General features: G+C 35.5%; 1 protein-coding gene across 3 annotated transcripts in view; it reads right to left on the bottom strand.

Annotated features, from left to right (window-relative positions):
• The window catches only part of LOC126734717 (rootletin), a 439,794-nt gene that overhangs the window by 236,957 nt on the left and 177,091 nt on the right, over positions 1–25,746 (bottom strand). For all 3 annotated transcript variants that reach the window (XM_050438438.1, XM_050438437.1, XM_050438439.1), the window contains exon 8: positions 21,394–21,581. In XM_050438438.1, coding sequence (XP_050294395.1) covers positions 21,394–21,581 — 188 coding nt within the window. The remainder of the gene's footprint in view (positions 1–21,393; positions 21,582–25,746) is intronic.

The following is a 25,746-nucleotide window of genomic DNA, read 5'->3' as shown; positions in this document are numbered from 1 at the left end:
CTTATAGGCATCACGTTGACCATTATATATGCTATTAATTTAAATTTGAAGCCTTAAGTAACAAAATTCTGTAACTTAGAAGGATTTACATCACTTCTTTAGGTCATAAACACAAATTTCCACACGCAAATCAGGAATATCAAATATGTAAATACGGATTTATTCATAAATAAAAAAGACTGTCAAATGTCACTTACGTCAACAAATATTATTTATTGGGAGTGGCTACTGTACTAGTACGATTATCGTAATTTTCGCCTCATTATTTACCTATTAATAATTAAATATCTTAAATTATGTTTTTTTTTAATTTATACTTATATATTAAATTACATAAAATATCAAATAATTTAAATAAATAATACCTAATTTTTAACACCTGATAAATGTGTTTTGTTCATGTAATGTAAAATCTAACTATATTATTACAAAAAATACTACTGGGGACATAGTGAAGCCACTGCCATTTTTGTCAATAAGGTTGTTGTTTTATTTTTCTTGTGTGTAACTTACAACATATGTTATTAAAAGGAGTACAAGGCGATAAAAAATGCTATAAATTTACAATAATAGCTCACAAAAAGTTCCAAAATTGCCCCAATATATATATTTTTTATTTATAGCAAAATCAAGAGCTAAAAAACCTTGTGCAAGCCGGCAGTAATTACGTATTTAACGTATCTAGAAAAATCTTCATAATTTCCAAAGTTTTGTATTTTTTCCAATCATCCTCACTTTTTTATCAATTTTTGACCACACTCAACATTTTATGCAAAAATTTTCAAAAAAAAAATCGGTTTTTAGACGTCCCTTTAACTTTACCGGACCCCCAACTTCTTTTGATAAAAAGTAATTATGTAGTCAGAAAAGTGGAAGTATATTTTTTTAAATTAACATTTACATTAAAAATCATCTTATCTTATGCGTGTAAAAAACACAAGTTTTACTTATAAAAAAAACATATTTTACATTCTGAATATAATATTTATTAATTTGTTGGCCTCTTATTTAGTTATTATGCAGATTAGGAGAGATTAGATAAAAATTAACAAAAATAAATGATTATACTAAAAACTAATAATCTTATACAAAACACTACATTTTAAGTATACTGGATCCTAAAACTACAGTGAGGATACTAAATACTTTTATAAATTTAACCACTCTTTTGAATCTGGCCCAAAAAGTTAATACAATTTTCAAAATTCTGTTTTTTGCCATTGTTCTTTAGCAGTTTCTTCTATTAAGGAAGGAAACAGTTTCTCTGTTGCCGCTATGGATTCCAACTTCATCTCGCACATCAGCATCTGGATACTAAAGCATTACATTATATATACTTTATTGTGTGGCTGAAGGACAAACAGGGGCAGTAAGCTGAAAAAGCAAAACTTTAAACTTGTTTAATTAATAAAAATAGGGTTTTCTTACTATGGCAAAAAAGGGACTTTTTCCCAGAGAATGGAAATCAGACATTAATCATAAATGTATCATACCATGTTTCGGCTAAATAATATATGGATCTTTCTTGCTCCCAACATTTTTTAATTTTCCTCAAATATTCTATACACCACCTGACAATTCCATTACAGCAGCTCTTTTGTTAACCATTTTAAGCTCAAATCCAAGTTTTATCAGGTATCTCCGCAAGGTTGAGACTGAGAATTTTGTTGAAGTTTGTCCCTTGCCGATAAGGTGTCTCTATGGTCAGAACCTTATTGTTTTTGTATTTAGAATACACACCTTTCCTTAGCAATTTGGCAATATCCTTGTCAAGTCCCTTTGATTATCCTGCACCTTTCCTTTATATTCTGCCTTTAATCATTTTTTTTATAGGCATATTGTACTATAGGGAACCCCTGTTCAAAACGCTGTTTTTTGCAAAGCAATACAATCATTTGTGAACTGGAGATCATTCCTTAGATTGTTATAGATATTTAGATAAATTTGTACTTAAACAATTACGTTTTAAAACTGCTTGATTTTCCTCTGTAGCTTTTACTTCCCTTGCTTTTTTTGCTTCTTCAACACTAGAAAATGAACTATCAGAACTATGTAAGTTTAAATCACTCTTATTGTTTTCATCACAAATATTATTGTCTTTCTTGTGCGCCCACGGTCTCCATAAGCCCGCACAAACACTTTCCTCTTCATTTGCCAAATTTTCCTGCCTATTTTCCCAGGGTCGAAACATTTTAAGGTCTTTAGGTACAATACCTAAACAAATCCACAAACACAAATAAAAAAAACACACTTCCTCACAGAAAACTGCAAAAAATTTAGACGAATACAGGCCAAATTCTAAATTCTTTACTTTCATAAACGTGTAAAAAGCATAACCGGCAAAACACATCAAATAATAAACTCACATGACCCCCCTCCCAACTATTAAAGGTGATAGACCCATCCAACAACTATTTTAAAGGCGATAGACCCATCCTTAAAGATATCTTTAAAAACACGTCGAAAGTAATACAAAAACAGCCCAAAAATTTATTTGTGTACGGCCCCGTAATTCTCAAAATCAGTGGGACAGAGAGAGATACACAATCACTTGCACAGCCTAAAGTAGGAATCGCCAGAACGCAGGTGTTTTATCTTTGTTTAATAGTCTGGCTAAAAAGAGGTGAGAAGTCTGTGAGTGCTGGGAGTGTTTAAAATATTTTGTAAGATGCTTGGATTTTAGTCCGCGGTCAATTTTTTTATATTATTTTCTTGTGATATTATTTTCTTTTTAAAAATTGACATTTTCGAAAGAAAAATAAAAAATAGTATAAAATTTGGGGTTTTACGTATATTTAAAATAATTTCATAGATAAACAATATAAAATTTTGCCATTTAAACATGTATATCATGCGACAATAAATATGACATAGGCGCACGGACTAGTTAGTGCGGCATCTGCGACACATCAAACATTCTAATAGATCTCTGAACTGGACTTTACAAGAGTCACCCTTAGGACCTTTGTTATTTAATATTTATATCAACGACATCTTTTAGTGCTTTCACCACTGTTTTTTGTTTCTTTTTTGCTGATTGTTCTTGCTCTTGAAGTAGTGGCAAAAAGTAGAGAAACATTTTAAATATTAAATTATATTTTCTATTTATGATTGATTAAAAGTAAATGGTAACTTTTTATATTTAACAGTAGTTCACCATTTAAAAAAAGGTTAAAATAGGTTTTTCTTTTATTATTTTTTTTTGATATAAATAAAAATTAATTTTATGAGTGAAAAAAAGTAGAGCAACTTCGAATTTTTTTTTTAATTTAGTTTAGTATCCAATGAATATAGCGTAAATATAATATTTTGTAAAATACCCATTATTTGTTATAACTTCCGTGACTTATTTAACTTTAGTTAATCAAGTCACCATAATGGTTGAACAAATTAAGAAATTTTTTTTAAGCAAACTTACTTTATCATTAGTATTTAGTGCATAATAAATGCTTTCCCAGTCAGTTGTTAAAGGAGTTTCCTTAAATTTAGCAATATCAATATTCTTTGTAATTTAAAATATATTAAAACCAATCTGAGTTAGATATATGTTCACGAAAAAAAAAGAATGTTATGTACACGGAAAATGTAAATATATAGGCTGTCCAGTGTTTCATTTCATTTAACCAAGATGATTTCTACTGCTGGTTTAACTGGAAATGCCAAAACAATTAAAATATTTTAGTTGTTTGATACTCCACGGTACCAAATTAAATTTTTTTTTCTAATATTCCATCAATGCAGTTTCTGGAGGTCATTCCTGTATATAATTATTTCAGGATTAATTGACAATTGAGAAAAATTAGATTATTTTTTATTATTTTCGAGCATAAATTAAATTCTGCTTAGCGCTTTCGGGAGTGGTATGTGAAAAATCTATAGATAAAAGAGAAAAGCAAAGTTTAAATTAAAACCGCAATCAGAAATTAAATGAATAATACCATTAACCCTGGAATGCTACACTTATTTCCGACTCTGCATCTGCTACACAGGGGTACAACCGTACCCCAAATAAAACACGTCGTATTTTAGAAAAACGAAAAATTTATTCACTTATCGAAAAATAATAACTTAAACCGAGTCTCTAAGAACACTTTTAACGCACATCCATAATAAAATGTTTATGCGGCACACACTGAGCATTTTTTTTTGATGTTGCAAACACACGAACTTTTTGCATACAGCACAGCTTACTCTCGATTTTCGATCCTCTCTTCTGGGACAAAGCACACACCTACCCACTGTTGTTGTAAGCCTAGTAGGTACTTCTTCTGAAGTGGTTATCTTGAGGACCCTACATATAGTTTCACGGAGTTCGCGCCTCAAAGTTGGAGCTTCCAAACGACTCATCATGTGCGGTCTGACCAGGTCAAGGGCAAGCTTCTTGAGGTATTCTCTCCTGTGCTTTACAATTTCTTTATTCACTTCACCAGAGCCACGCAAAAGAATCATTGAATTATATCCCAGAATATCCAACAAATTATAGAACAGACATAATGGCCAGCAACGTGTTTTTCTACCGGTAGAATAAGTGTGGCACAACTGGTCTAAAGTATCCACTCCTCCTTTTGTAGAATTATAAAATTGAATAATTTCTGGTAACTTGGTCGTAAATGACTCATCACCTTTTTCGTGCATTGTCGAAAGCATAATTACTGCTTTTTTAGCACTCTTGGGTGGACAGTATGATAACAGTGTCAGATGTCCACTGTAGCAAAACATAGCAGAATTTTGATTCCTTTTTTTGAGTTCCAAAAACGACTCAGGAATTTCTTTTTTATTTCTTCTCACAGTACCAACAATGGTAATTTTCCTCTCCAAAAGATGTTTCGCGGTCTCAATAGAAGTAAACCAGTTATCCATGGTCAAGTTCCTATTTGTTCCTTGGACAGAACTGGTTAGCTTATTACAGTAATACTGAGCTACAGGAACATCAGTTAGTGTGGAACCTTTTCCTATATAAGTTTCAGCATCAAGTGCAAAAGCTGTTTTGGCATCATAGGACAACACACTATTTTGATTCCGTATTTATTGATCTTTGAAGGGATGTACATTTTAAAAGGACATCGCCCTCTAAAACCAACCAATTGTTCATCAATTGTAATATATTCTGAAGGAGTATATAGGTTTTCCACTTTAACGATTGACCTCTCAAATACCTCTCGAAAAGCTGCAAGCTTATCAGTTTCTTTTCTTTCAGCTCTGGACTGCTTATCATCAAAGCGAAGACAGTTTATCAAAAACCTGAAACGTGCCTCGGGCATGGTAGCACGGAACATTGGAATTCCTGTGTCTTTATCAAATAGTTCCTTGGTCAAAACTCCGGCCATTTTCATAACACCGGCATAATAAAATAGCCCGAAAAGTGCTTGGAGTTCAATGCTGTTTGTATCCTTAGTCCAAGAGGGTCTCTTACCTACTGGCGTAATAACAGGTGCATCAGTATCTTGGTCATCGTTCTTATATGAATATTTCAATCATTGAACTTGGATCTCGTTATTAGAGTATATTGGGTAATTTTATCGAGACTTTCTTGAGTGAAACATAATTTCCAAGCTTCAGTTCCCGATGTTATATGTTGTGTTGCTTCGTTTTTGTTTCCAGGTAAATGCAAAACCAGATTTCGTTTTGGTGTACGATGAATTGCGCCTTTCTTACCTGACCACATAAACCCATTTTTACCCCTTAATTTGGTAGGCACTGGTAAAATTTCCACCATATCTCTGTTGATCGCCTGTATTTCTGCCAATGGTATATTGTTATGTTCCGAATCTGTATCAGATGGAAAGGTATCCTGAGTCTCTTCTGGTGCAATAAAAGAATTAAGATTGATTTGATTGCCGCGTATTTCATCCTCTTCTGGCTCCTCTCCAAAATCAGGTAGAACGGCATCTTCCTCCTCGATGTCATCCGAAAAACTGTCTGAATCAGATTCATAGAGAATGCGATGAATTTCTCCGACATCTTCAGGCTTTGTTAGGTCGAAAAACTTTTTCTGCCCAGCCATTATTCGTGCTACGCGCTAACCCCAAATATCACAAATCTCGAAAAGAAAAAACCGTGTGCCAATGTCAATTGTCGCACGCGAACTGACAACTGACTTGTCGCGTCTTGAAACTAATAAGACGTCGGCGTTCGTTCCCCCGCCCACTTCCATTTAACTTGAGATCAGAGACAACCAAAGAGACGTGCAACTAGATAGAAATTTTTATCCTATTGTTGTTGCTCTCTTTAATCTGTATATATTGTATTTCGTGGTCTCTCTCTTCCTTTATAAAAGGTGAGCTAAGGTGGCGCCACAATACTAATCTTTCGCAATGCTAAATGTATTTAATTATCAACGGCTGATTTTAATTAAAATAATTCATTAAATGCTTAATAGCCGAGGTTTGAATTATGGCGGCAAACGCTATCTGCGCCATCTACGTTCACCTTTCACGAAGAGAGACAAAGATGGTAAATAATCGGATATTTTATTAGCTCACAGTTGCGCGTCTCTTTCGTTGTCTCTGTTGAGATATGATTAATGATTGGGTACAAATGTACCCCAAGTAGCATTCCAGGGTTAAAGCCGATTCTCAGCGTGGAATGGTTTCTTAGTTGGTATTTACCAATGCGTTTCTGCGATTCTGGTTTTAACCAAAATAAGGGAAAACGTGACGTCACGGATCAGCTGTTTGGCGTTTGGTATTTACCAATTATTACCCGGTTTTGGACTTAGCCTAAACTTTCGGTTATACAGTCCAGAAGAAGGCTATGCTTAGATTGTAAAAAATTGATTGAGAATTGCGATATGATGTGCGTCCTTTATGAATTAAGAAAAATAAATATTAAATTAATTTAAAATACCAATTTGTTTTAAATTATCAAGGGGAACAATTAGTAATACGCTACTTAGTAAAAAAAAGTTAAATTAAAGGAGAGAAAATTTAAAATTAATTCCGGCAATAAGGTATTTATAACTTGACCCATGCAAATTTACATGACCATTATACATAATTTATTTTAGATCCAATAAAACCTTTTTTGATTCGATAGAAAAGAGTGGCTAAGGCTCTGGAAAATCAAAAAATTCGCGACTTCATTTTTTAATCAAACAGAAAAGAAAAAACATAAACTCTTTAATTCCTTATAACCAATTCATTTCAGCGACTGTATCTTTAAATTAGAATTTTTAAGTGGTGGGGGAACAAGGCGTCACACTTACCTGTCAAAGTTGTCAACCAAAAGAGTAACCGCGGTTCTAACCAATTCAACGCTGAAAATCGACTTAAGTTAAGTAAGTGTTGACTTACTTGACAAAGGATTTTAAATGCATCAACATATCATCGTTTAAATTAACTGAAAATTATCGTAAATTAACTAGTTATATGGTAAGCTACATACCAAAAGAGTGGCAGAATTAGCCACGAAGGTCTTTGGTATTGATAGCCCAAGGGTTCTCCTGGCTTTCTCCGACAACATTGACGTGAATTGAAACATTGAAACACTATAATAGTAAAGGAGTAATAGTAAAGTTGAAAAACAAGCTAAAGTAATAAGTCTTAAATGTTACGCAGACAAAACGAAATACATACTATGTTGGTAAAAGAACGAGAATAGATAGCATAGAGCAAAAAGTTAAAATGGGAAAGTACAATTTTGAGAGGGTAACAAGTTTTAGGTACCTAAAGGTCTCCATCAACGAGAAAAAGACAGTATATTCTAAGAAGTCGCGACATATAGGAATCCAATGCGGCTGTAGATGCATCCACGCTCTCCAGGAATTTATTAACAGCAAAAATCTATTCCGAAGATCAAAAATTAAAACATATAAGACAGTCATATCACCGTGAAACTTGGTGTTCATGCCAGTGAAACTTTGTGCAAAAACTATTGAAAACTAAATAAAACTGTGAAACATAGTATTTCCTGTTAAACACGGCAACGCCGCACCGCGCAAGTATCCATGGCTACTGCTGCTTCATGCTCCGTGACATCACGGCGCGTCAAAAAAGACAGACAATCAAGACTCGCGTCAAGCAAATCGAGTTCTTTCTAATTTTAATTTACGCTGTTACTAAACCTAATTACCAATTTTGTATGTAGTTAATAAATACTATTTTTATTCTAACTACCGGGTTTAATTTGCGTCAACAAGAGCAAGTTACAAGAAATACAGTCCACTTCGAAGACAAAACATGATCCTTACGAGCCGCATCAAATAGACAATAAAATCCAGCCAGAAAACAAGAAATTTCCTCGATTGCACGGGCCGGTTTAAGTTCATCGCTAGCTGAAAAAGGTGGAATTAGCATCGCAAGGCCGGAGTTGAGGGCGGATATTATTTGTTGTTTTTTTGGGAGACGAGGTCAAGGCGCTAGCAAAGGAAAATTATATAGGTAAATAAACAATGGCAGAGGCTGACCTAGACAAGTTAATCCGTAAAAGGGGTTCAATTAAGGGTTCTCTTACGGTTTTTACTAAATTTATAGATCAAAAACAGGAGAGTATTTTGCGGGGACAAGTTTTAAGTGATGAAGAAATTATTCAAATTCAAGAAAGATTGTCGCGAATTGAAATTTTTTATCAAGATTATTTGACAATACAAGATGATATCGAGGCAAGTGTTGCATTGGCTCTTTTAAATGACCAATATACCGAGCGTGCGTTATTGGACGAGTCCTATTTTGCAATAATAGCTAAAGCAAAAAACATTTTAAATTCAGCGAGTAAAAATAATGATGTTGGGTCAGTGCACTCATATCATTCAAATGCTAGGTCAAGTTCAAGTCCAAAATTTGATTTAGGTGGGGTTAAATTGCCAGTGATTCCCCTACCCAAATTTAGCGGTATTTTTCATGAGTGGCTAGAGTATAAAGAAACCTTTCAATCCTTGGTTCATGAAAATGAATCCTTATCTGCCATTCAAAAATACCATTACTTAAGGGCTTCTTTAGAAGGCAGTGCAGCGCAAGTTTTAAAAGCTATCGAGTTTACCGCAAATGGTTATATCGTTGCATGGGATACCTTAAATAATCGGTTTAACAATTCAAAATTATTGATTCATAATCACATCAAAGCTTTATTTACTCTAGAAAATATTCAGAAGGAATCCTCGGGTAGAATTCGAAAAATTATTGATGATGTATCAAAGCACCTAAGGTCACTAGAACAATTAAATCAACAAGTTAGGGAATGGGATCCTTTACTTATCTATATGGTAAGTTCTAAGCTCGATCCAAATACCATTAGTGAATGGGAAAAATATTCAATTACATTAAATTCACCTACGCTAGAAAATTTAAAAATATTTTTAACTTATCGGGCTGACTTTTTAGAAACTCTCGAGTATAAAACAAACATGAAATTAGCACAGGATGATAGACAGGGTAAACGAGATAGCAAGCCACGTTTTTCCTCTAGGTCTCTAGTTACATCTACTTCTACTATTTCATGTTACCATTGCAAGAAAGATCATTCTATTTATGTCTGCGAAGATTTTCTTAAACTTTCTGTCAAAAAACGCATCGACTTTGTTAATAGGGCCAAGTTGTGTCAGAACTGCTTACGCCAGCATCCACCTGAAAGATGTCGAGGGGGCACTTGTAGGAAATGTCAGTTGTGGCACAATACTTTATTGCATGAAGATAAAGGTGAGTCTGTATCGCAGGGGCAAAATGCTGATAATAGTAGCTATGAAACACCTCAAGTCGAGCCAGTTTTAACTAGTACTGTGTCCAAATCAAGTAAGCGTGTTACATTGTTATCAACAGCTCGTGTTCAAGTTCTGGATAAGTTTGGCATTCCTCACACTGTGCGTGCTTTGCTAGATTCTGGATCCATGTCTTCCTTTATCACTAAAAACTTGTGTGATACTTTAGGACTGGACACATTCGATGCAAATTTAAATATATTTGGCATATCAAATTCACTTACCAAGGTGCGCAATAAATGTCAACTTGACTTGAGCTCGTTATATACCAATTTTAAAACTAAGCTTATGTGTTTTATTCTTCCTGAAATAACAAATGTCACCCCAGGTTTTGAGATTAATCTAGAATCCTTAAATATGCCACACAATCTACATCTTGCCGATGAAACTTTTAACAGGCCAGGAGCAGTCGAACTTTTGATTGGCTGTGATCTTTTCTGGAGTTTGTTGAAAACAGGTAGGTTGTCAGGTGGTAAATATAGCCCTACAATTCAAGAAACTGAACTTGGATGGATTGTAGCAGGACCAATGGGAGAAATTGAAACAAGAGAGCAGGAAAAAGACGTTTGTTGCAACTTAAGCACTAACCAAGAATTGCATGATTTAGTTTCAAAGTTCTGGGAAGTCGAGGAGGTAAATCAAGTCAAGCCATTATCCAACGAGGAAACCGAGTGTGAGGAAATTTTTATAGAGACTACAACTAGGAACCATGAAGGTAGGTTTATAGTCAATCTGTCATTAAAGCAGCCAGCCGATTGTCTCGGTAAATCCCGTTCGCAAGCTGAGAAAATGTTTTATAATCTGGAGAAAAGACTGCTAAAAAACGAGTCGTTAAGAGTACAATATATCAACTTTATGCAAGAGTATCTATCTTTAAATCACATGACCATTGCTGATTCTAGTTATGTGCCTGGTGGGGTACAATATTTCATGCCTCATCATGGAGTTCTACGACAAGATAGTTTGACAACAAAACTTCGCGTTGTGTTCAATGCCAGGTCACCCTTTAGCAACGGAATATCTCTTAATAATATTCAATTTATAGGTCCAGTTTTACAAGACGACCTTTTGTCAATGTTATTGATATTCCGCGAAAAGCGTTACGTCATTTCTGCTGACTGCAAAATGATGTACAGACAAGTGCTGATAAATCCCGAGCAAAGAAAGCTTCAGCAAATACTATGGCGAGAAAACCCTACGGAACAACTTAAGACATACATGCTAAATACAGTAACCTATGGACAAGCAAGTGCAAGTTATTTAGCTATTCGTTGCTTATTCCAGTTAGCCAACGAATGTGCTGACTCCCTTCCTGAGGTTGCTAATGTCATTAGGCGATCATTTTACGTTGATGATCTTCTTTTCAGCTCAGAGTCCATTGAGCATGCGCGCTATATTTGTCGAGAAATAACACGTATTTTAAGAGGTGGCTGTTTCGAGCTGCGCAAGTGGTATTCCAATGATCCAAGGGTGCTCGATGGAATTGAAACTGAGGACAAGTCATGCGGCATTTTGACATTTGGCCCACATGAGACTACGAAAACTCTAGGTTTAACTTGGTCCTGCTATAATGACCAGTTGGCATTTTGTATTGATATAATCAATTATAAAACTGATACGAAAAGATCAGTATTGTCCCTTACAGCTCGCATTTTCGATCCGTTAGGAATGCTAAGCCCCTGTACCATTCTTGCTAAGATCTTCATGCAAAAATTGTGGTCTAAGAAGCTGCCTTGGGATGAAACTCTTCCAGTAGATCTATCCGGCCAGTGGGCGAAATTCAAGAACGAGTTACCTTTTTTAAATCAATTAACCATTGAACGACATGTAGTGTGCCAGGAGCCTCAGTTAATCGAGTTACATGGCTTTGCTGACGCCTCTGAGCGAGCCTATGGAGCATGTCTATATGTACGTAGCATAGATAAAAATAACCAAGTTTTTGTAAATCTTTTATGCTCAAAATCCAAGGTTGCACCTATCAAGACTCTTACCATTCCCAGATTGGAATTATGTGCGGCATTGTTGCTTGCTCGTCTAGTAAAAAAGGTCACGACGTCTTTAACCATAAAAATCGATAAATTTGTTTATTGGTCCGATTCTTCAATAGTTTTAGCCTGGATCAAAACTAGTGCAAATCTTTTAAAGACATTTGTAGGCACTCGTATAGCGATAATTCAAAATCCCACCAATGATCAAGACTGGAGACATGTGCCCACTCAAGAAAATCCTGCCGATCACTTATCCAGAGGATTATATCCCAATCAAATTCTAGAAATGGATATGTGGTGGTATGGACCCAAGTTTCTAAAGGCACCTCCTGCTGAATGGCCTACATCTTTATCGAAATTGGATACCGTTCCGGAGTTGAAACCATTTTCAACCACAGTTCTGCCAGCAATTAAAATTGAAGAATTTCCTTTCAAGCGATTTTCACAATTTTCTCGTTTGATTCGCGTTACAGCTTACATTTTGCGATTTAAAAATAATTGTTTAAAACCAATTTTTGATAGAATTCAGGGTCCGCTTCTTATTCAAGAAATAAACCTAGCAAAGAAATATTTAATTAAAGTAGCGCAAAGACAGTCATTTCCATACGAATTTTCATGTCTTATTGAAAAGCGTTCTATCGATAGCAAGAGTAAAATTCTCAATTTAACACCATTTCTAGATTCAGATAAAATTATTCGGGTTGGGGGTCGATTAGAATTTTCTAATTTTTTACCAGATAAAAAACATCCAATACTTTTACACTCCAGTCATCCGTTTACTAAGTTATTTTTTGCTTATCAACACCTTAAGTTACTTCACGTTGGACCTCAAGCTTTGTTGTCATCAATAAGAGACGAATTTTGGCCAATTTCGGGACGTAACCTAGCTAGAAGTACTGTTAAACGTTGTATTAGATGTTTTAGATTCAAACCTGATTTTGTTCAACCAATTATGGCTAATTTACCACGCGATCGCACTGTTCCTTCGCCACCCTTTCATGTAACTGGACTTGACTATGCTGGTCCGTTTTTGGTGAGATCAGGATTTGGAAGGTCTCGATCTGGCAAGTTAGAGAAGTGTTACATCTCAGTTTTCGTGTGCTTTACTACAAAGGCATTGCACCTCGAATTGGTTTCTAGTTTAACTTCCAGTTCTTTTATTTTGGCCCTTAGGCGTTTTATTTCGCGAAGAGGAAAGCCCTCTAAAATAGTAAGTGACAACGGCACAACCTTTGTGGGAGCACACCGCGAACTTAAAAATTTTCTAAAATCGCACCAACATGAATTGAAGGGTACCGCTGTGAGTGAAGGAATAGACTGGCAATTTATCTGTCCATACTCACCGCACATGGGGGGTTTATGGGAGAGTGGGGTTAAGAGCGTTAAACATCATTTGAAACGTGTCCTTGCAAATGCTCATCTTACCTTTGAAGAGTTTTCTACTACATTGTCACAAATCGAGGCCATCTTAAACTCTCGCCCTCTTTGTCCCCTCTCATCTGAACCTAACGACCTAGTCCCGTTAACCCCTGCTCATTTCCTCATCGGAAGACCTTTGACTGTCGCTCCTGACGAGAACCCTGACGACGTTAAGCTAAATCGACTGTCCAGATTTCAATTGGTGCAGAGGATCTGCCAGCATTTCTGGCGACGTTGGCAACAGGACTACTTATCCGAGTTACAACAAAGGCAGAAGTGGAAGGTCAGCCAAGGTCAATTGTCTATTGGTTCCCTAGTATTAATCAAAGATGATCAAGCTCCGCCGACTGCCTGGAAATTGGGACGAATAGTTCAGCTTCATCCTGGTGCAGATGGAATCTCTCGCATCGCTTCTATTCATACGAGTACCGGATGCATCAAAAGGAGTTTCCAGAAGATATGTCCTTTGCCTTTAAGTGATTTGAAAGTGTAGTCCTTTCAAGGCCGGGGCCATGTTCATGCCAGTGAAACTTTGTGCAAAAACTATTGAAAACTAAATAAAACTGTGAAACATAGTATTTCCTGTTAAACACGGCAACGCCGCACCGCGCAAGTATCCATGGCTACTGCTGCTTCATGCTCCGTGACATCACGGCGCGTCAAAAAAGACAGACAATCAAGACTCGCGTCAAGCAAATCGAGTTCTTTCTAATTTTAATTTACGCTGTTACTAAACCTAATTACCAATTTTGTATGTAGTTAATAAATACTATTTTTATTCTAACTACCGGGTTTAATTTGCGTCAACAAGAGCAAGTTACAAAAATACAGTCCACTTCGAAGACAAAACACTTGGTATCACTTGAGAGTCATAGTAAGACTTGGGCAACACACACCAAGGAAAATGAGCGCAAGCTGAAGTGTTTCTAACAAAAAGTTCTATGCAAGATCTTTGGACCAGGCAAAGACCCAAGAACAGAGCAGTCGCGTCCAAAAACAAACAACGAACTGACTGATGTTTATGAGGAACCAGACATTATTAAAATAATTAAGGACGGACAGCTAAGATGGGCGGCATATGTATGTACATTGACAACCAGACTCTCGACTGATGAAAATAGTATGGGAATAAAATCAAGAGACAACATAGTTGCAGATCTGAGAGCGATAGGAATAAAATACCATTCTGAATTGATACAAGATAGAGAAGGATGGAGAATGATCATGCAGTCAGCCTTGTAGAGCTGCAAATAATGATGATGATAAACCAAAAACGTATGATCCAAACGTAAATACAAAACAATACTTTCAAACGATACTTTCATAGGGCCATATGTTTTGAAATGTAGGTAAAAAATGCAAATACTGCCCTACATATACGTTTATTTGTTATTATTAATTTCGCCGGGTAGTGTTCCCAAGCCGATTTTAAAAAGAAAAAATGTTGTAAAAAAGAAGCTGTTTTCAAAAAATGGACATTATTTTTAGACAGTTTTCACGTCAGTACTGTGCTAAAGGGTGCTCATTCGGCTTGACTATAGAAACTTTGCTTTACTCTTAGATTCAAGGTTAGGGAAAAATTGTTGGGTTGTAAGCTTATTGCTTTCTGCGACCATTCAACTTTTCGCCCCTTTCAAAATATTAACCATAGTAGTTTGGTGTTGTTTACGAATTACATAGAATAAAACAGAATTTATCATACCTCAGACTGAGATCGAGATAAATATGGTCTAAGCAAGAATGCTCCTTCGCCGTGAAGGCATTTTATCAAAGCGGTAGGTATGCAGCTGCTCAACTGCGCTTATGTGTTTATTTCTAAATTAATCATGCATTCTGTTAACTCAATAAAGTTATGGATAAAAAATTTGAAAAAATCAGTGAAAAGAAAAACAGAAGAGGTGGCAGCGCGAAGTCAGTGAGAACTCCTGCGAATTTTGAACGTTCTCGACACAGTAAGCATACTGGGCCTAGAATTTCAGACAGGAGTCTCTGAAAAATTTCAAAGTTAAATTTATACCCCCTACAAAATTCAATGGTTTAGGCTCTAAGTGAGAATGATTTCACTGTTCGAAGGCACTTTTGTGAACATGTTTGGTATGCAATGTCTTCAACGGGAATGATGAAGCCCATTCTCTTTTGAAAATGAAAGGTCAACCTGTTACCGTGAATGCGGAGGCTATTCGGATATGTTACGAAATTCGTTATTGCTCGAAAAACGTTATTTCAACAAGATGAAGCTCTAGATAGGCCCGTCTGATTATGCATTTGCTTAACGAAATTTTCCCAAATCGGGTGATATCCCGGAACAGAGTCATTTCTTGGCACGCCCGTTTACCCGATCTCACTGCATGTGATTTTTTCTTGTAGTATGCTTAAACAGCAGAGTTTTCGAAAAACCTCGACCTCGTACTCTCAAAGAACTCAAGGGGAGAATCCGTCAGGGAATTGAAATAATCCCTCAGCAGATACTCCATGGTGTAATGAAAAATTTTGGACAGCGCCTTCAAGAATGTATCGATCGAAATAGAAGACATCTAATTAATGTTATTTTTAAATGAGTATTGTTTCTTAAACACTTTTTCATGTAAATTATCATGGTGCCAATAAAATTTTTAAAAAGTAGCAGTATTTTTTTTTTACGGTTATTTCAAAAATGCAGGTTTGACTGCCTCACTCTGTAGAAATTTACAAAAAACTTTTCTGCATATTCTGCAAATTATGTTTTCTGGCGTTTACCTATTTCCTGCTTATCCTTCTTCTTTTGGTCAACTCAATCCAGTTATTTTAGTAATCCGATGTACATTTTTTTAACTACAATGTAAGACGATGTTAGAACACGACCGAAAGCGCTAGGCAGATTATGATATTTACGATAAACACAAAATGATTAATAAACTTTTCCCAATCGTGAATTAACAGACTCTGAACATATTTTATTAAACAAGTATGTTCAAAATCTAAATTTGTCACTATTTACAATCTGATAAGATCTATACGGGGTGTTTCTTAACCTATACGCATAAACTTGGGAAATTATTGCTAATGATAAATAATGACTAATAGTGAAAAAAAATTTAAGCAAAATATTTTTTCCGAAAATCGATAAGAAATAATAACATTTTTGACAACATATTTGAATATAATCAATATTTCCTCCAACTTGATTGTTCCCTGGCAACCGAAAATAACAGTAAGGAAATATTCATTTCTGTAAGGAAATGTTATTTCCATACAGTAAACTTTAGAGTATAAATGCGAACAGGTTTTTTCCTAAACAATTTTATTTTTAAAACTTTCAGCACAAACAAGGTTAACATTATATTTTAAAATTATTACTTGTTATTTGTTATATATACTGTTATTTCACAATTAGTACAAGTATTGAAAACTGGAAGAACTTGGGAGCTAATAGCATTATTTTGTTGAATATTTTCCAAACTAATAATTTTATTTGTATGACAATAACTAATATTGAGCGTTACTGCAGTATTAGAAATATTAGATTTACTTTCTTGATTTTTTTCTGCTGTGAAAATTTTATTTGCCACTTTTTTCCTTATTAGTAAGAGACTCTTCTACAGGGTGAGTTTTTTAAAGTGTTACAATGCGATATGTCAAAAACGGCTGCAAATTTTTTTTTGACATTTTGGTGACATTTCAAGTATACCGGGGGGCACTTTTTGTGATATTTTTGACATTTGTCCCTTTACCCCCCTAAGAGGGGGGGAGGGTCACTTCCTTATTTTAAATGGAATGACGTGTTTTTTATTCTTAAATACGAATCTACATAAAATATGAAGTCTGTTTACCAAAAATTTTTAAAATTGCTCTGCTGGTTACGGAATTATGATCAAAAATGTTTTGATTAAATTTAAAAATAATTAGAATATTTTACCATAATAACAGCCGGTTGCCATGGATATCCTACTGTTTATTTTACTAGTATGGATAAAAATGAAAATCCTAGTAATAGTAGGATTTCCATGGCAACATAACAAGCAGTGTCACATAAAAATGTTGACGTGTTATTAACAAGTAAATTGTGTTTAAAAAGAAAAAAATGGAAGCGAATTTCAGTGTAGAAGTAGATATGTTGTTAATTTTGGGGGAGTGCAGAAAAAATTATAGGGAGGCTGCAGTAGTGTGAGCCGAGAGGTTTCCGGATATTCCAAAATCTCATATGGCCTTTAAGAGACTGGAGACCAGAAGTCGTATGACTGGTAGTCTAAAAAGTAAACGACGAAATCGGATTAAAACGCAAACAGATGAAAATAAGGCCGTTGCTGTATTAGGAGCAGTATCTATTGATCCTCAAATCAGTACCAGGCAGCTTACTTTAGATGCTGGAATTAGTCAATCATCAATTATAACAATTCTGCACCGGTACAAGTTTTATCCTTACCACATTACACTTCATCAAGAGCTTTACGGACATGATTTTGAGAATCGCATTAATTTTTGCACTTGGATTTCAACAAAAATGCGTGAAAATAACCATTTTTTGAGAAACGTTATTTTTTCTGATGAGGCTTCTTTTAATAATTGCGGGCAGGTAAGATTTAACTTATTTAAATTAGAACATATTCAAGTTTTGGTTGTTTGTTTTTCTAAAAGGTAAACAGGCACAACATGCATTACTGGGCAGCAAATAATCCTCACTGGATGAGAACTGTACCAAATCAACATCCCTGGTCTGTGAACGTATGGTGTGGTATTTTCGAGGATAGAGTTATTGGTCCGCATTTTTTCCAAGGTCATTTAAATGGACAGGTCTACACATATTTTTTAAGAAATCAGTTACCTCGTCTACTAAACCAAAATTTAAATCCTAACGTATGGTCTCAGCAGGACGGAGCTCCACCCCATTACGCCATACAGGCCCGTACTTATTTAAATGAGATTTTTGAAAACAGGTGAATTGGTCGAGGTGGTCCTGTCAACTGGCCTGCTCGTTCGCCAGATTTGACCCCCCTTGACTTTTTTTTATGGGGATTTATAAAAGACAAAGTAATGGCTAGTGCACCTACAACTCCAGAGGACATGAAGAACAGGATTCGTTTTGCTTGTTCATTAGTGACACCAGCAATGTTACAGCGGGTACGAAACTCATGTCAAGAAAGGATAAGAAAGTGTTTGGAAGTCGAAGGCGGTCACTTCGAACAGCTCCTTAGGCATAATACATAGACGATAAATAGTTAAAAAGTAGGAAATAATTTGTTTTTATTGTAGTAGAATATTCGAATTATTTTTAAATTTAATCAAAACATTTTTGATCATAATTCCGTAACCAGCAGAGCAATTTTAAAAATTTGTTGTAAACAGACTTCATATTTTATGTAGATTCGTATTTAAGAATAAAAAACACGTCATCCCATTTAAAATAAGGAAGTGACCCTCCCCCCTCTTAGGGGGGTGAAGGGACAAATGTCAAAAATATCACAAAAAGTGCCCCCCGGTATACTTGAAATGTCACCAAAATGTCAAAAAAAAATTTGCAGCCGTTTTTGACATATCGCATTGTAACACTTTAAAAAACTCACCGTGTATATATCCTTTAGCGACGTTTTTGATTTCCATCCACCCAGTCTCCTTAAACTAGTAATATCTCCACCAGAATCAACAAGCATTGTGGCAGAAGACCGCGAAAACAGTGGCCGGTATATTCTTTCGAGTTTGGCAAATTCAAATAACTGGCCACTATTTTAGGCATGTTTCTAAATTGGTGAATTCCTACTACTTGTCTACAACCTTTTTCATTTTGGTACTTAAAAAAAACCGAGTGGTATTCATGTCTTTTGGTCTTAAAGAGACATACTTGCGGTATAGATTTGAGTACATTTCGTTTACTATAAATGATCTTGATGTATTGGTTTTTGAATCCGGTATGGTAACTAAAAGTATAGATAGTAGGTCTTGTATATCTTGTATAGTCATTTTAACCAGCTCGTCCATTCTGCAAGCTCCGGAAATTCCAAATATTACAGCTACCTACAACAATAAATAAGCATTAAAGAATCCAAATATAATTTGAAGTTTTGTAAGTTACCTTAATCATTAAATATTGCTTATCTGGAGCTTCCTGAATAAATTTGTTTATTTCTTCTTTAGTTAAAATCTTGGATTTTTTGGCTTATAGGCATGTGCTTGCCGTTTCAGGAATGCCCGAAGTTTTGAATATTTAGATATATCCACATCATGTCTAATTGCAAGGGTTGCCTTCAGCATTGAATAATTGGCCCATAAAGTTGAAGATTTCATCTTGGAACCAAGCTTCAAGAAGTATGCCATTATAACATTTTCCGAGAAATAAGTTACATTTTTATTCGTACGGTAGTCCATGAAGCGGTTGTATGCATAGTTATACTTATTTCTATATTTTACTGGTAACAATTCCAATGATGCAGCATTCACTGCCTCCGTAAGTTCTGGGGGGGTTCCAGAAATGGAACAGTCATCATCACTCATCATTTTACACGGTACTTTGGCTTTTTAAAACGTTAAAAAGTCAACACTTTGAAAAGACGCCACAAATAAACTTTTCACTGGTCAAGTTTGACAATTTAAAATTATGTACTTCGTTTCCGTAGTTACAAAACAATGTTTCATGGCTTCTTTTATTTAAGGGAAAAATAATAATGTTGATTTGAAATTTTTAACATGATTAGTAATAATTTACCGTAATTTTAATGATTCCCGATTTTCGGAAAAATAGTATGTAGACCTCGTAGGAAAAGCCACATTCCCAGACTTCGTATTGGCAGTCTCGGCTTGCGCCTCGACTGGCATTTTTTACGATCGCCCGGGAATGTTAAGTTTTTCCTACTAGGTATACAATATACTATTTAGTTTCTGAGATAATTCCTTTTTTTTTCACAAAAATGTAATAACTTTATTAGGTGGAATTTTGTTTTCAAATTAAGAAGTAAACAAGTCCGGATGATGTTTATTATGTTTAGTAGTACCTACTTTGCTATCAGTTGATACAGTTGTGGTCGTATTCCGTTTTTTATTAAAATTATGCCGCATAATTTTTCAAATGAGGAACTAATGGACATGTTACTGGCATACGGGGAATCAAGACAAAACAGTGTGGCTGCAGCTAATCTTTATGCACAAAGGTTTCCTCATAGGTATCATCCGTCGCGTGAAGCTTTTTTGCGTGTGGTTCAGCGGGGTAGAGAAACTGGAAATTTGCGGCCGAGGCCAGGGCAACATGGTGGAGCCATTAGACCTAGGCGCATTTTAAATCTGGAGAATTTGATTTTAGATATCATCGAAGAGCATCCTGATATAAGTACTAGAACAATTGCAATCACCAGTCACAGTTTGGCGAATTTTAAGGCATGAATTACTGTATCCATTTCACGTCCAAAGGGTACAAGCTTTACTTCCAAGGGATCATGCGCCACGAGTAAACTTTTGCGAGTGGTTGTTACATCAGCAGCAGTTAAACCCAAACTTTACCAGGAACATTTTAGCTACGGATGAAGCAATTTTCACACGCAATGGTATTCACAATTTTCGCAACACGCATTTTTGGGCAGTTGAAAATCCGCATGCCATTCGGCGAACAAACTTTCAACAACAATTTTCAGTAAATGTGCGGGCTGGAATTGTAAACGGAATACTTATTGGCCCTTTCATTTTGGATAATCGTCTAACTGGTGCTCTTTATTTACAATTCTTGCGACAAAATTTGCCGGTACTCCTTGAAGAAGTCCCTCTACACATTAGGCAGAATTTGTGGTTTCTTCACGATGGTGCTCCACCATATTTTGCGCGACCAGTGCGACGGCATTTGAATCGAATGTGCCCCGAACGATGGATAGGCCGAGGTGGTCCAATTGGATGGCCTCCTCGATCCCCGACCTTAATCCGCTTGACTTTTATTTTTGGGGCCACCTAAAATCTCTGGTGTATGTAACCGAAGTTGGCAATGAACAAGAATTAAGAAATCGGATATTTGCTGCCGCCGAGGAAATTCGACGACAACCTGGATTAGCTGCTGTCTGCAACTCTTGGATTAGGCGTGCTCAATTATGTATTGAAAGTCATGGAAATAACTTCGAACAGTTACTATAATAGTTAAATAAACATTTATTTTGGAGAATTTACGTTTTTTTTTTAATTTTAATTAATAAGTCGTTTATCTCCGTAACTAAAACTGTTTTACTAATTTTTTTTTCACTATTAGTTATTTATTGCCGTCAGCAATAATTTCCCAAGTTTATGCGTATAGGTTAAAAAGCACCCTGTAGATGTCAAATATGTAGAAAATAAAATATTAAAAATTACTTCTGAGGTATCGGAGTGGAGGTACTTAAATGTAGATGCGTGGCTTGGAGGAGTTCGGCATCTTTAGTTTCAGCATCCTGTATGAGAGCCTGCGCTATGTCGCGCAGGGCTCCCTCCAATATTTCCATGTCATCTTGCATTTTAATAACTTGAGATATATTTTGGTCAGAATCGACGCATCTGTCTTCCTGAAAATGAATAAAAAAAAGAAGTTATTCACTGGTGTGTGAAGGAATATTAAAAAAATATATATGACACATACTCAAAACATAAAATAAAATTCACAGAAAGTTAAATGAATAATTAATGCAATATTTGCAATTGTATTATTATCAATTCTTCTTTTTAATATTTTAAATTAGATACAAAAATCTTATCTTTATATCTATATTTAGATTGTATCTCTTTTGTAAATTGCATATATGCTTAAACAGCATACCTATCAACTATGGTTCGTTGAAAAACACTGAGTATTTAAAAATAGTCTTGCAAATAACAAAAAATGTAGTGAAAATATGCACTTCTTCTAAAAAACTAATCTGTTTACAGCTCGTTTCCGATCAAATTTGAAACATTTAAAGGTGTTTAGTCTTCAAGAATTGATTTTGTGTAACATTGGTAAATAATTTCGCTTACTTATTGACGATTGTCACCGTTTATTTGCTGGTTTTTTAACATTCTTTAAAATGGCTAAAACAAAAGAGTTATCGGTAGAAACAAAAGGTATTATCATTGGACTTCATAAGGCTGCAAAGACTAACCGTCAAATTTCGACGTATTTGGGAATTCCAAGGCGGACTGTCGATTATAATGTTAGGAAATTCACCAGAGAAGGGACTATTAGCAACAAACCTCGATCGGGAAGGCCAAAGGCAACAAGTTCAAAGGAGGATTTAAATATTATAATTACAAGCAAACGCAATAGACGCCTTGCCGCCCCTGAAATCACAGCAAAAATCAACAAGGAGCGTAAAAAAGCGGTCAGTTTTTCGACAGTAAAACGGCGACTTTATAATGCTGGTCTTAAAGGACGTTTGTATTGGACGCTGTATCAAAACCGCTACTGAAGGATGTTAATAAGAAGAAAAGACTTGAGTGGGCCCAATCACACAAAGAATGGACCATTGATGACTGGAAGAAAGTTCTCTGGAGTGACAAGTTGAAATTCGAGGTTTTTGAAACGAAGAGGCGAGTTTTTGTTCGAGAAAGGGTCACTGAGAACTGTACGGTGGCCTCAGTTAAACACGGTGGTGGTTCGGTGATGGTGTGGGGTTGTTTCGGAGGATCTGCAGTGGGCTATCTAATTAGAATAGAGGGAATTCTTCGAAAAGAGGGTTACAAAACAATTTTAAGTGACAATGTACTTCCTTCTGGCACTCGAATAATTGGGGAAAACTTCATTTTTCAACATGACAATGACCCCAAGCACACGTCGAAATTGTGCAAGCAATATTTAGGTCAATTACAAAGGCAACATCTTCTGAAAGTTATTGTATGGCCCCCACAATCACCGGACCTCAATCCTATCGAATTACTGTGGGATGAACTGGATAGACAAGTGCAAAAATCATGCCCCACATCAAAAGAAGACTTGTGGAGGATCATTCAAGAAGAGTGGCACATTATACCTCAGGAAACTTTGGACAAATTAATTAGAAGACTACCGAAACTCTGTGAAGCTGTTATTAAAAATCGAGGCGGACATGTAGATGAATCCAAAATTTGGTTCTCTTAAATTTAATTAATTGAAAAATGTATTGTTTATATTCACTTTGTTATAAATAAACCGTTTCATAAGAATAACTGACGGGTTTATTATTTTTAGTTATAACTTTAAAACAGTCATATGTGGGCAAATACTTTTGAGCGGTAGTGTATGTTCGTTTACGTTCCATTTCAGTCGACTTCACTTTCATGAAAGCATGCTGATTTCTATGTAGTGGCAATTCTGTTAGAATCTCCTCTGTGATATACCTGTCTATAAACCTTTCTATAGTTTTCATTAGAAACGGAGTTAGGGTTATTATCCTAAAGGCTCTATTCCATGCTAATGGAACCTACCCCATTACAATGCTGGCCGCAAAAACTCTCTTTAAGTAAGATAGTGTAGTTTCAAAGCCTACCTGCAGCATCAAGGAAAATTATACGTAACCAAATAGGTTATATATTTATCAATCGAAAATATCAAAATAGTATCAAAAGTGCCTCTAGACTCTTATCCTGGTGCCGCCATCAGCTCTCAGCATAATCCTCTGTTTGCAGACTTTAAATTTAAACTCAATCTGCTGTCCAGGAAAACAATAACAACATCGAAATATTATAACATTGATAAATTGAGGGAACCAGCAATAAGAGACAAAATTAAATCCGAATTAACAGAAATATGTGCAATTAATAATAAGAATCGAAAACATAATGACTATCCGGATGACATATGAAACAGCATAAAACAAACAAACATTTGACTATTTCCAACGCTTTTTTGATACCACCAATAACAAAAAAAAAACAAATCATGCAAAACCGATGAGTTATTCTGTCTTATGGAGGACCAAAGAATGACAAAAGTCAAACAACAATACCAAAGATACACCAAAATAAGTAACACTACTAAACAACAATGTAGACAAGCTAAAGAGAACTGGGTAACTTCAGAATGTCAAGACGCAGAACGCATGCATGATCTACATCACTGTACATTTTCATAGAAAAGTCAAACAAATAATGCACCACTCCCTAGAACACAATGAGAAATTGATCTTAGACCCGGTAGATCTATGCAGCATGGATGGAAAAGCTGTACCTAACTACTATTTGAAGACCAAAGAAAAGTAAGACAACCTGTTAATTGAAACAATGGTCAGCCTCAGAAATTTTGGAATCTAAAGTTCAGGACGCTCTGAAAGCAATAAAAAACCTAAAAAAATCCGGCTATGATAATGTGCATGTAGAGGTTCTTAAAAACCCAAAATATCTTACATATCTGTTCAACCGAATACACAGGTAAAATTACAACAGACTGGTTAATAATTATAACAATTCCCAAGTTAAGATTGTAGTGACTACAATTATAAATCAGTGAAAGTTTTTCTTCGAGTCATATATAGTAGAATATGGGTACTAGAATATACTGCAATGTGACGAAAAGAGGCTTCATAAAGGGGTTGGCTATGAGAGAGGTTTTTTCCAATCAAACTACTGATTCAGATGTGTTATGATAAGCGCCAAGATTATCACAAAGCTTTCGACAAAGTTAAACACGAAAGACTCCAAAGACATCAAAATAATACAAGAACTATATTGGAACTAAACCGCGCAGATAAGAGTTAATAAAAACCTATCCACAGATGACCCTGAAAGAAAAAATGGAGGAACTATGTTTAACGGAAATCCAATTACCAATAGACGATATGCAGATGATACGGCAGTTCCAGCAGCAAGTTTAGAGGATCTCCAGCAAATGATGGATAGGATAGAGACCATGGGGAAATGTTTTGGTCCTAAAATCAACGCTATCAAGACCAAGTTTATGGTAACGCTAATCGCCGCTCTATAATGTTTCCATTGACGGTCGATGGAAATATTATAGAGCAAGTAGGTATTACGGCCTAAGTATCTGGGTGCCATCTGATTAATGAACGATGAGGCTCCAAGGAAGAAGTTTAACTTATAAAGTACGAGTTATAAACCTATTAGCTCGCAATCTACCGATAGCATTTAGACTACGGCTAGTAAAGTGTTACATATAGCCCATTTTACTATATGGTGCAGAAACGTGTTCTCTCTAAATTAGAATCCTGAACTGCATTAAGGTATTTAAAATGTGGTCTCTTGGGCGTATCATGACCGCACCGAATAAATTTTAAGAACTGCAGGGTACAAACCAGTACTACTTAACATCGTTAAAGAAACAAAAGTTTCCTACCTCGGCCATATCCTTGGAGGCAAATATTACATTCCTAAACTAATTCTACAAGGAAAAATAAAGGCACATCAAGAACCAGGAATAGAGCAACATTCCTGGCTAAGAAACATACGGGCCACCATATTTTGAAGAGCCAAAAACGGCACTCCACTTGTATGAAGAGCACAGACAATCGCCAACGTGCGGCTAAGCACAAGACACAAAAGAAAAAGATTGCAAACTGATCCTTGACCCTTAGATAGGAACTAGTTATATCGTAAACTGCTGGTCTTCTCCTTGCTATGGATGGAAAACCCCTGTGAGGAGGCCATTCTGCCCTTTCGGGTGGACTGGGAGGTCGTAAGGACTTTGAGGGAAGAAGTGGTTTGGATAGCTAAGTGTTTGACCAACTTGTTTTTTAAATCTTGATTAGTAAACCGTTTGATTCG

The sequence above is a fragment of the Anthonomus grandis genome, chromosome 3, assembly GCF_022605725.1.
Source record: "Anthonomus grandis grandis chromosome 3, icAntGran1.3, whole genome shotgun sequence".
Classification (NCBI taxonomy): Eukaryota; Metazoa; Arthropoda; class Insecta; order Coleoptera; family Curculionidae; genus Anthonomus; species Anthonomus grandis.
Note: the sequence above shows the minus strand (reverse complement) of the source record. Positions and strands in the feature narration are given on the sequence as shown.